Raw genomic sequence first — 12,670 nt, 5'->3', positions numbered from 1 at the left:
ATCCCGTGCAGACTTCATACGTACCTCGACCTCCCAGCCTTCGACCGGTACTTCCACCAAACGTCCTTCCAAAAAGGCTCATAGGAAGCACAGTTCTCCTTCTCCGCCACGGCGCATTTCTTCTCCTGCGCCACCCAGCGGTTGCCGCCCCAGGCCGTCATCCGTTTCGCCTGGCCGCACCGCTGGTAGCCGTACATCTGACCGTTCACCGGCAGAGGAAGCTCCCCCTCCCGGCCATCCTCCCGAGATGGCCGATGAACCTATAGACCCGATGGACGATGACTGTCCGCCTACTGATAGCGGCGGCAGTGCTCGCTCGAAGCCAGGCCCTCAGCGGCCTTCGAGGTGACCCCTCTTTTCATCTTCCTTTTCTTACGATGGCACTTATTCACTGGAATATTCGCAGCATTTGCTCCAACCGAGAGGACTTGAAGTTGCTGCTCCGCTTGCACCGTCCGCTCGTCGTAGCCCTCCAGGAAACGAAGCTACGCCCATGCGATCAAATTGCCTTGGCACACTACACCTCTGTGCGTTTTGACCTACCCCCTGTGGTAGGTATCCCAGCTCACGGAGGGGTTATGTTGCTGGTCCGGGATGATATTTACTACGATCCCATCACGTTGCACACCGGCCTGCAGGCAGTTGCCATCCGCATTACTCTCCCCACTTTTACGTTTTCCTTTTGTACCGTTTACACTCCATCGTCATCTGCCGTTACCAGGGCAGACATGATGCTACTTATTGCTCAGCTACCTGCACCATTTTTGTTAACTGGAGACTTCAATGCCCACCATCCCCTTTGGGGCTCTCCAGCATCCTGCCCGAGGGGCTCCCTGTTAGCAGACCTTTTCAACCAGCTCAATCTTGTCTGCCTCAATACTGGCGCCCCTACTTTTCTTTCGGACACATCTCACACCTATTCCCATTTAGACCTCTCTATATGTACTCCCCAACTTGCACGCCGGTTTGAGTGGTATGCACTTTCTGATACGTATTCGAGCGACCTTTTCCCGTGTGTTATCCATCTCCTGCAGCATACTCCCTCTCCGTGCTCCTCTAGTTGGACCATCTCCAAGGCAGACTGGGGGCTCTTCTCTTCCAGGGCGACCTTTCAGGATCAAACCTTCACAAGCTGCGATCGTCAGGTCACACACCTCACGGAAGTCATTCTTGCTGCTGCTGAATATTCCATTCCTCACCCTACTTCTTCTCCACGTCGCGTACCGGTCCCCTGGTGGACCGCAGCATGTAGAGACGCTTTATGTGCTCGTCGACGTGCTTTACGCACATTTAAACGCCACCCTACAGTGGCGAATTGTATCAATTATAAACGATTACGTGCTCAGTGTCGTCGTATTATCAAAGAAAGCAAGAAAGCCAGCTGGGCTGCTTTCACAAGCACCTTCAACAGTTTTACTCCTTCTTCTGTTGTCTGGGGTAGCCTGCACCGGCTATCTGGCACTAAGGTCCACTCACCAGTTTCTGGCTTGAAGGTCACGAATGACGTCCTTGTGGCCCCTGAGGCTGTCTCCAATGCCTTCGGCCGCTTTTTCGCAGAGGTTTCGAGCTCCGCTCATTACCACCCTGCCTTCCTCCCCCGCAAACAGGCAGAGGAGGCTAGGCCACCTAACTTCCGCTCCTCGAATTGTGAAAGTTATAATGCCCCATTCCCCATGCGGGAACTCGAAAACGCCCTTGGCCGATCACGGTCCTCCGCTCCAGGGCCTGATTCTATTCATATTCAGATGCTGAAGAACCTTTCTCCTGCGGGTAAAGGTTTTCTTCTTCGTACATACAATCGCATCTGGATTGAGGGACATGTTCCCGCATGCTGGCGCGAGTCTATTGTTGTCCCGATTCCTAAGCCGGGGAAGGACAAGCACTTGCCTTCCAGTTATCGACCTATCTCGCTTACCAGCTGTGTCTGTAAAGTGATGGAGCGAATGGTTAACTCTCGATTGGTTTGGCTGCTCGAGTCTCGACGCCTACTTACCAATGTACAATGTGGATTTCGTAGGCGCCACTCTGCTGTTGACCATCTGGTTACCTTGTCGACCTTCATTATGAATAACTTCTTGCGGAAGCGCCCGACCGCGGCTGTGTTCTTTGATTTGGAAAAGGCTTACGACACCTGTTGGAGGGCGGGCATTCTCCGCACCATGCATACATGGGGCCTTCGCGGTCGCCTCCCTCTTTTTATTCGTTCCTTTTTAATGGATCGACAGTTCAGGGTACGTGTGGGTTCTGTCCTGTCCGACACCTTTCGCCAGGAGAATGGGGTGCCTTAGGGCTCAGTTTTGAGCGTCGCTCTCTTCGCCATCGCGATCAATCCAATAATGGATTGCCTCCCAGCTGATGTATCAGGCTCCCTTTTCGTGGACGATTTTACCATCTATTGCAGCGCGCAGTGTACAGGTGTCCTGGAGCACTGTCTTCAGCGTTCTCTTGACCGTCTTTACTCCTGGAGTGTCGCCAATGGCTTCCGTTTTTCTGCCGAGAAGACGGTCTGTATTAATTTCTGGCGCTACAAAGAGTTTCTCCCACCGTCCTTACGACTCGGTCCCGTTGCTCTCCCAATCGTGGAGACAATCAAATTTTTAGGCCTTACATTTGACAGGAAACTTAGCTGGTCACATGTGTCATATTTGGGCGCCCGTTGTACCCGTTCTTTAAATGTCCTCCGTGTTCTCAGTGGTATGTCGTGGGGAGCGGATCGAACCGTCCTACTTCGTCTATATCGGTCGATCGTCCGCTCCAAGCTGGATTATGGGAGCTTCGTATACTCCTCTGCACGGCCATCCATCTTACGCCGCCTCAACTCCATACAACATCGGGGTTTACGACTTGCGATCGGAGCACTTTATACTAGTCCCGTAGAGAGTCTTCATGCTGACGCTGGCGAATTGCCACTCACCTACCGGCGCGATATACTGCTTTGTCGGTATGCCTGTCGGTTACTGTCAATGCCCGACCATCCGTCTTATCGTTCCTTTTTTGACGACTCTCTTGACCGTCAATACGGGTTGTATATGTCTGCCCTGCAACCCCCTGGAGTTCGCTTTCGTCGCCTCCTTCAACACCTTAATTTTTCACTCCCTGCAACCTTTCGAGTGGGCGAGAGCCACACGCCACCTTGGCTCCAGGCTCAGGTCCGCGTTCACCTTGACCTCAGCTCGCTCCCAAAAGAGGTTACCCCCGGTTCGGTCTACCACTCCTGTTTTTTGGAACTTCGTTCGAAGTTCATCAACATGACTTTCATTTATACAGATGGCTCTAAGACCAATGACGGGGTCGGGTGTTCCTTTATTGTCGGGGCACAAAGTTTCAAATACCGGCTCCATGGCCATTGTTCGGTCTTCACAGCTGAGCTCTTTGCCCTCTACCAGGCTGTTCTTTACATCTGCCGTCACCGACATTCTGCTTATGTCATCTGCTCCGACTCCCTGAGCGCCATCCAGAGCCTCAGTGATCCGTACCCGGTTCACCCTTTCGTACACCGGATCCAACGCTCTCTTCAGCAGCTGGTGGACGTCGGTTCTCCGGTTAGCTTTATGTGGGTTCCTGGCCATGTCGGTATCCCTGGGAACGAAGCTGCAGATGCCGCGGCCAAGGCTGCGGTCCTCCAGCCTCGGACAGCTTCTTGTTGTGTCCCTTCGTCCGATTTTAGCAGGGTCATTTGTCGGCGCATTTTATCGCTGTGGCATGCCAATTGGGCTGCACTTACAGACAACAAGCTTCGGGCCATAAAACCTCTTCCCGTGGCTTGGACGTCTTCCTCACGCCCTTCTCGGCGGGAGGAGGTAGTTTTGGCCCGGTTAAGAATTGGACACTGCCGTTTCAGCCATCGCCATCTGCTGACGGCTGCGCCGGCGCCGTTCTGCCCATGTGGGCACTTGCTGACGGTTCGACACATTTTAATGTCCTGTCCAGATTTTAACACACTGCGCCTAGATCTTAACCTGCCAAGTACTTTCGATGCCATTTTAGCGGATGACCCACGAGCAGCTGCTCGTGTTCTTCGTTTTATCAATTTGACAGACCTCTCTAAGGACATTTGATGATGCTGTTTTTTAATCCTATGCCTGTCAGTCTGTCTTTTATCGTGTTTTCCCTTTTAGTTGTTGTTGTCAACTTGTGCCTTGCGGTGCATTCTTAGAGTAGTCAGGGCGCTAATGACCATTGAAGTTGTGCGCCCTAAAACCACAAAAAAAAAAAAAAAAATCCGACAGACATCGATACCTCTCCTCAGTGCAGCACTTCCTGAAGAATGGGCTGCCATTCCCCAAGAAATCTTCCAGCACCTGATTGAATGTAAGCCTGTGTGAGCGGAAGCTGTCATTAAGGCTAAGGGTGGGCCAACACCATATTGCATTTCAGCATTACCGATGGAGGGCGCCACGAACTTGCAAGTCATTTTCAGCCAGGTGTCTGGATACTTTTGATTACATAGAGTATGTGTTGTACAGTGATACCGTTTTGCAGATATGTTTAGTGCTGAATAGAGTTACTGGTAAAGAAACAGTAAATTAAAACATCATGCCTGATGCTGAAGTTAAACTGCATGAACAGTGAAAATGTAGTAAGTGATGAACTTCTTCCCTTTCATCATTTTGTAGCGGTGTCAGTGAGGAAAAGTTTCATTAAAGTTTGAAATAATTTGTAAATTTGTTGGAAATGGTCTCATTCACAAATACTGGATGAATACAGTATGGCTATTTGGGCTCCACCAGTTGACCTGTTTCAAGAAAAGCTCACAGTGTCTAACAGTAATACTTGTCTTATTGTGTCAAACTTTTAACATAACATTATACCTCTTAATGAGTAGATTATAACAGAAATGTAAGTTTTTAAATTCAGTCAATAATCATGCAGAGAATTGAAAATCAAATTTTTGCTGTCTCTGGAAGCAATTAGATAGGCAACTTGCAACTGGTACCTGGTTCTGGCATAATGGTTTAATAATGCAGATAATGTAACTTCTTATCAGAATTCTGAAGACCATTAAAGCGTTCTGTGACAGTAAATGTGTGTTGACTGAAACTGAATGATTTCAGAGTCATCTTGGTTATTTTAAATTGTTCTAAGCACCTATATGTACATCTGCTTTACAAGAAATTAAAACCTCAGTAATGGCAATTAAGGTTAGTTACCTGACAAGGGGATTCTTCTTCGTTATCCTAAGTGCTTCCTCATTTTGAGTGATGGAGTTTTGTAAAATATTATCAAAATAAAATTTAAAAGCAGATGTATTTAATGGTGAATTGCTCAGCTGTTTATAAGCTGCCTTTTTTTTTTTCGCTTCATGACAATATTATTTCTCTCTTTGAGTTTGTTATGTTCACTTAACATTTTATCTACAGTTAGTTGCTCCACAGCCTGTGGTCTAGTGGCTAGTGTTGCTGCCTCTGGATCATGGGGTCCCGGGTTTGATTCCCTGTCGAGTTGAGAAATTTTCTCTGCCTGGGGCTGGGTGTTTGTGTTGTCCTCATCATTTGTGACAGTGACTAGATTGGACTATGTGAAAAAATTGGGTTGTGTAAAAATTGGGACTTGGTATGGGCACTGATGACTGTGCAGTTGAGTGCCCCACAAACCAAACATCGTATACAATTAGTTGGAAGAGTTATGTACCATATGTGAGTTGTGAAAGGTGTATTACTTCCAACTGATATTGAAGAGTTGATGGTAGACATTTATATGTTCTTAGCATTTTCAGGATTATTCTATGAAACCAGTACTATTTATGTTTCCTTTTCAGGTCCAATGCTGCTATTTGCACAAAAGAACAGGAAGTTCTATGCTTGTTCTGCATGCAGAGATAGAAAGTTGTGTCCGTATTTCATTCAGTATGGGACTGAAGTTAGTGCAGCACATCTTTTATCTTGTGCTGCTGAACGAGAGAAATTGGAACCTGCAAGCAATATTGATATTTTGCGCCAGAAAGTTGTTAAATTGCTAAAGAAGAAAAAGAAAGTGGATTACTGTCATTCTTGTGAATGTTTTGTACTTGGTTCTGAGGAACAGGGTCACAGTCAGCATGAAGTTACAGCCAACATAACCTTTCACCATTTTACACACCCATCTGAGGTGGGTCATCAACAGAACTTGTATCTTCACCATAAAGGTAATTTATGGTTTCTGCTGAAGTAAGTGTTGTCCTTGAATGATTTGTTGTTACTTACACTAAAGATGTGTTGTTTTGAATTCATTCACCAGCAATGACTGATAATGTGGAGTATGGACAGAGACAATGATTTTACACGGTTACATAATTCTCATTAATTTCCATTATCTGTGTTAAGTCGAGTGTTTGCCCGCAGATCTGATGACAGAAACATTTCATTAGTATCTAAAGGGGCAGAGGGAAAGAAATACTTGTGTTAGAGACAACAATATGGCACCATACACACAGTGTAAAGAGCATGCTCAGAATCAGTCCATGTGATTTACAGATTGGAAGTAGTAATCTTAGAAGAAGCAAAAGCAAAACTTAAGAGCTGTAATAAGAGACCTAAACTGTTAACCATTTTAGTATTGCTGTGTTTATGCAATCATATTTGCATAAAAATGTACCAGCAACATTAGTTTTATGGATTGTTATGAATTCGTTGACACCACTACCTTTGCTATCTCTCAGGTTTTTGCAACACTGTTTTGGTCCTGTGCTTCTGGGTGTTCTGCTGAGTTGTTTGCATTCATGCACAATATTCGACTACCAACACAGCTTTCTCCTATAGGTTCTGTGAGTTTTGCTGTTATGTGTACTTGCTCCTTGGACTCCAGTCAGGTTGTGAACTATTGTTGGTCTTGCACTGCTATTTGTAGCCGACTTCAATTCCTGATGCTCACTACGCCTTTTTATGTTCTTTTGGTTTTTGCAGCTCACACGAATATTCCATGAAATTCAAATTTTCTCAGCATTGTCCAGCTCTGGTGGATGTGATGGCTGGCAGTAGTTTAATAAATTGACTGCCGGACCCCAAGCATTATTTGAATTGAAACCCCATCCGTGTTTATAATGTTTTCTGTTTCATAGACTCCTTAATTATGCTATCCCAAAAACTTGGCTTTTGCACTACAATACTGGTCTCATTGTATTTCATTTCGTGATTATATACGAAGTGGTGCCCGGTGAAATCTGATTTGTTGACTGCTTTAGTCAGGTGCGTCACTGAGTTTTTTTTCCTTCTCTTCTCTCCTCGACTGTTGCACTAGTCTTCCCCATGTAAGATGTGGCATATTCACATGGCTTTTTGAGACCTGGACCATCTTTAACATTACAAAGAATACCTTTTATCTTAGTTGAAGGAGTGGAATACAATGGATACCATATTTCCATAGGAGACTATAGATCTTTCCAGATATTGGGCCAGCACAAGGTAGTAAGCGATATGTGGCTTGTCTTCCTTGATCTCAGTCTCAACCTCTTCTACAGGCATTCTTGGTTTTCCCTGCATCGTCAGTTCAATTTAATGTTCTGAGTAACCATTCCTTCAGAACACTATTCATAGGTGGTGTATTTCTTTCACGAGGCTATCATTGTCTGAAAGTGTTTGAACTCAATGGACCAGAGTCTATTGCATGAAATATTTTTTGTGCCTGATCGTGACAGCTCGAGGCATGGAGATAGAGATCAGTGTATGTGTGATTTCTATGTACGTTGTGACATAGAGATCCATCAATTCTTCTCTTTATTAATACTGAGGAAAGGTAGTTTTTCATCTTTATCAAGTTCCGTTGTGAAATTTATATTATGATGGATAGAGTTTAAATGTTGCAGGAACTCTGAAGCTTTTCTGCTCCATGTTGCCATACTACAAATGTGTTGTCTGCATACCAATAGAAACATGTTGGTTTCAACTTGGTGGAGTGTAGTGCCTATGCTTCAAAGTGTTCCATGCATATATTAACCATGACAGGCAGCAATGGACTATGCATGTGGTTTCACACTTTTCCACAGATTCGCTGAGAATGTGTTGCAGATATTTTGAGAGCTGGTATGTAGGTGCACCAGTATTACTAACTTTTTGTCTTAGAGGAATTTCTTCCTTGTGTACCTTAGGAAGGCCACTTAGTTGTGGTGGCACTGTTGCTCGTGTCTTAGACCCTTAATGATGTTAGGTGGCAAGCCTGACTCATTGACAAGAGTCATTTAATCAAGAGGAAGAATTTGTTGTGAAATATGAATACCATATCTGTAACTCTGTCAACTTTGTACTCCACTTCAGCCAATTGCCGCTCCAGGATATGAATATTATCGTCACTTTCAATGTGGCCTCATTGGAAATAAGTGCAGAAAAGTTTTAAGATTGTTTCATGCAGCTTTTTAGTCACATTCTGACATTAACTTATTTCCTGTTTGTTGGAAAGTATTGTGAAAAACCAGATGGTGCAGCGATGGGTAGTTCGTTATTGCCTGTCAAGATGAACCTACATATGGAAAACTTTGAAGTAAAGGCCCTAGACTCCGTCAAGTTGAAACCAACGTGTTTCTATCAGTACATGGACAACACGTTTGTAGTATGACCATAAGGAGTGGACCAGTTTCAAGAGTTACTGGAATGTTTAAACTCTACTCATCATAATATCAAATTCACAATGGGCTGCCAGAAAAAGGACCAACTATCTTTTCTGGTGTTAATAAAAGGAAGAATGGACGGATCCCTGAGTGATGATGTAGTCAGAAAACCTACACACCACTGATCTCCCCCCAAGGTGTTCACAACTCTTTAGTGAGTGTGTGCTTGGCTACCATGGGGCCGCAGCCTTATGGGGCCGCAGCCTTATGGGGCCGCAGCCTTACAGCACCCTTTCCCTATCTGTGCTGCTTCTCTATCCTCCAGCTATTCTGGGATGTTTTTGGGAATGAATTCTGAAGTTTTAATAGCCCAATATCAGAACAGTCCCTCAGCTGGCTTTTTTTTTCTTTCCTCATTCTCCGTCTCCTATCCTTCCTCCATTTCGGCATTTGAGTTTCCGCTTCATTTCTCCTTCCATCGTGTGCACTCCTGAAGGGTGGCCCATGAGTTTGACATGTAACAGGTGACTGGGCAACGCATAATTCCCAGTCCTGGCTCAACAGGTAAGGTTAGTAAGTACCCTCTGGTACAGTCCTGGCTCAGGGATGGGTGATTGCCTGAGTTGTTACCTTGCCAAACTGCCAATGTCCCTTTATCAGGAGTTCGGGAGGTGTGACCTGATGTGTGAACAGTCGCCTAAGGTGGGTGAGCCCCTCTCGGGCTGTGGGGGGGGGGGGGGGGGGGGGCAGTTGGAAGGAGCACACCATTGGAGACTCTGGCAATTGTGGAGATTTTCTTGCAATAAGGTAATCACCATCTCAGTCTACATCTACTAAACATAAATAAAATGAGGCTAAAGATTCAAAGAATCACCCAGCTGCACTTCGATTCCTCGTGGTATCACGTACTGAAGGAGGTCAATCCTTTGCTACTATTAATCCATTTATTACTCAGAAAGGTGTTGAATGCAGTTGCATGCCTTGTGAAATCCTGCTCTGGTTTACATAATGGAACTTTGGTTTTGGAGACCAATTGTGATTTTCAAGCCCAACAACTGCTGGCAACTTCAGTCCTCCACAGCTACACTGTTTGTGTTGAGGCTCATCAAATGCTGAATTCTTTGCATGGTGTTATTTACACTAGGCTACTTGATGGTCTGACTGAGGGAGAAATCCAGACTTACCTCTCTGATCAGGGTGTCACTGCCCATGGGCTAATGAAAAAAGTTGATGCAACATTAATGCCTACACACACTCTTTCTCAAGTTTGATCAAGTAGTGCTTCCATTGAAGATCAAAGCAGGTTGTGAAGTCATCACAGTCCGACTGTACATTCCAAACCTGATGTGTTGCTATAAATGTTTCTGAACACTCGGCTGCAAGCTGATGAAGTCTGCGTTAGCCTTCCTCACGTCAGCTTTTCTCTTTGCAATGCCTGCATTCCTCCGTCATTTGGTGTTAACTGGGCAGACTTCCTCCAACTTATTGATCAACTCCCTCACCCCTTTCTCCTGTTTGGTGACTTAAATGCACACCATCCCCTTTGGGGATCTTCCAGAACCTGTGAACCTGTCTGAGATATCCCCTCTTGGCTGACCCTCTCAATCAACTCAACCTCACTGGAACACCCATGTTACTTTCAGACTCCACACACACCTATTCCAATTAGGACCTCTCGTTCCAAACTGCCCAGCTCCCTCCTTGTCTCGAGTGGTTCATTCTCTCTGACACGTACTCAAGCGACCACTTCCTGTGTGCTCTCATTTTCTGACTCCTACCCTACTTATGTGTAAACCCAATTGGCAGCTTTCTTAGGCCAATTGGAGGCTTTATTCCTCCCTGGCAACCTTTGACAAACATTTCTCCAGTTGTGATGACCAGGTAGAGTACCTCATGAAAGTCGTTTTTACTGCCGCAGAACGTTCCATACCTCATTCTTCATCTTTATTGCACAATGTCCTGGTTCCCTGGTGGACTGAGGCATGCTGCGACACAATTCACGGGTGGAGATGTGTTCTCTGCATTTGTAACTGCATCCTACGATGGCACACCGTGTTCGACATAAACTGTTGCGTGCGTAGCATCGTCACATTCTTTTCGATAGGAAAAAAGCTAGCTGGATTTCATTCACTTCCGTGGTGTGGGGAAACCTCTGTCAACGTGTTGCGACCAAGGTCTGTCCCCCAGTTTCCATCCTGACCGTAGCAGGTGACATCATTGTGGACCCTCTAGATATCTCCAGCACCTTGGGCTGTTATTTTGCGGAGATTTTGAGCTCCATCCACTGTCACCCTTCCTTTCTTCCTTGTAAACAAATGGAGGAGGCTCGGATGATAACTTTATCCTCCCAGAATCGTGAGTGCTACAATATCGCTTTTACTATGAGGGAGCTAGTTTATGCTCTCAATTCATCCTGATCCTCCGCTCCAGGGCCTGACGATGTTGATATTTCAGATGTTGCAGCACTTTTCTCTTCCAGGCAAGCACTTTCTCCTTCATATGTACAGTTGCATTTGGGCAGATGGTACGTTTCCCAGACACTGGCGTGAAGCCACTGTCATACCCATACCTAAGCCCATTATGGACAAACAGCTTCCTTGTAGCTACCACCCCATTTATCTCACCAGCTGTGTTTCCAAGGTGATGTATCTATAATTCATGGTTGGTCGGTATGGTGTCTTGAGTCTCAAATCCACTAACTGCTGCACAATGTGGATTTCGGTGTACCTGTAGCGGTTCACCTGCTCTGTTTATCTCTTCGTTTGATGTCCTCGGTGTCGACGTACTGGCTGAAGAAATAGGGGGTGGACATGCAGTACTGTCTACTGTAAATGATGTAGCCGACAGATGCACATTTGCGTTTCACAGTCTTTTACTTTCACTTTTCACAATCCCCAATGTTACACAGTCATGTGTGTCCAGTGATGAGCAGTATAAACCTAACCACAAAGTTCGCAGTTCTTGAAGAGTAGAAAGATACATATGGAGCAGATACTGTCATTGTTTTTACACACGGCCTAATTGTTTAACACTTATTCCACAGTTAAGTTGAAGCATTGTTGTTGTTCTAACCAACACAGGTTTCTCGTCTGAAACTCGGCCGTGGACTGACTGTCTTGTGACCAAAAATCAGGCCCTTGTATATCATCACAATAATAAGTACTGAAGCTACACATTTTTCGAAGTTAAATTTACAGAAATTACAATTGAAACTTATTTCAGTCAGTTAACTGAATACATCAAAAAATTGCGTCTTTTTAACAGTTTCTTCTACTGCAATAGTTAGGCCAAATTATTTGTTTAAGTCATGAAATTAACATATATAGTTACACAAATGATACTTTTGACAAAACTGTTAATTACTTTGGCATTAATTAATGGCTGGCGTTGCTTACATGTTTTTGAATATAGCCAAATAGATACTTTAAGATTACTAGTATTTCGTCTTCCAAATGTTTGTAATTAGTACAGAATTTTTATTTGTTTATACGTCAACAATAGAATTTAAGTTACAAAACAATTAATGGTGTCACCCTATAACAAAAGATACTAGCCAGGAGTACTTAAAATAAATTAGAAAATCAATTACATACATAAAACTAAGCACAAAATTAGATCTGGTGTTATATTCTGTAAAACTGAGGCCCAACCTTTCTCTTTTATGAAAATTGAGATTATATTCACGTATGTTAATGGTAAATAGTTAAAAGTAAAAAGAATGAATTTAAGGAGGCAGATGGTAAAACAAGAGGGGAAGTAAAAATATCCCAGCTTGCTTCGTCACATCACCCCCTCATTTGATTTACCAGATAGATATTGCAAATGGCTAACTGGGCAAATTCATCACCACAAGTGACACTAGAAATTGGGTTTAAAATCTACACACAAAAAATACTACATAAGAAATCTTATCAAAACTACAGTACATATGTTTTTTTTTTTTTCAAATTTATACTTATGTGAAATGACCATATGAAAATCCACGTACAAAATAATTACATGCAGTGTATTGTATATTTACATAAAATATCCACAAGTTATACTGTTAACAAAAATTAGGCTTCTTCATCATAAGTGATGTCCTTTTTGGGTAAGCGAAGATTACATTTAAAGCTACATATCATTTGATACAAGTCCTGTCTTGCTTCAAAC

At 44.2% G+C, this 12,670-nt stretch overlaps 1 protein-coding gene across 1 annotated transcript in view; it reads left to right on the top strand.

Moving 5' to 3' along the window:
- Nucleotides 1-12,670, top strand: part of LOC126175949 (rRNA N6-adenosine-methyltransferase ZCCHC4) — an 85,383-nt gene that overhangs the window by 14,136 nt on the left and 58,577 nt on the right. The window contains exon 3 of the mRNA XM_049923027.1: nt 5,759-6,087. Within this exon, the coding sequence (XP_049778984.1) occupies nt 5,759-6,087 (329 nt within the window). The remainder of the gene's footprint in view (nt 1-5,758; nt 6,088-12,670) is intronic.

The sequence above is a fragment of the Schistocerca cancellata genome, chromosome 3 (assembly GCF_023864275.1).
Source record: "Schistocerca cancellata isolate TAMUIC-IGC-003103 chromosome 3, iqSchCanc2.1, whole genome shotgun sequence".
Classification (NCBI taxonomy): Eukaryota; Metazoa; Arthropoda; class Insecta; order Orthoptera; family Acrididae; genus Schistocerca; species Schistocerca cancellata.
The sequence above is the reverse complement of the archived record's forward strand: the minus strand, read 5'-3'. Positions and strand labels throughout refer to the sequence as shown.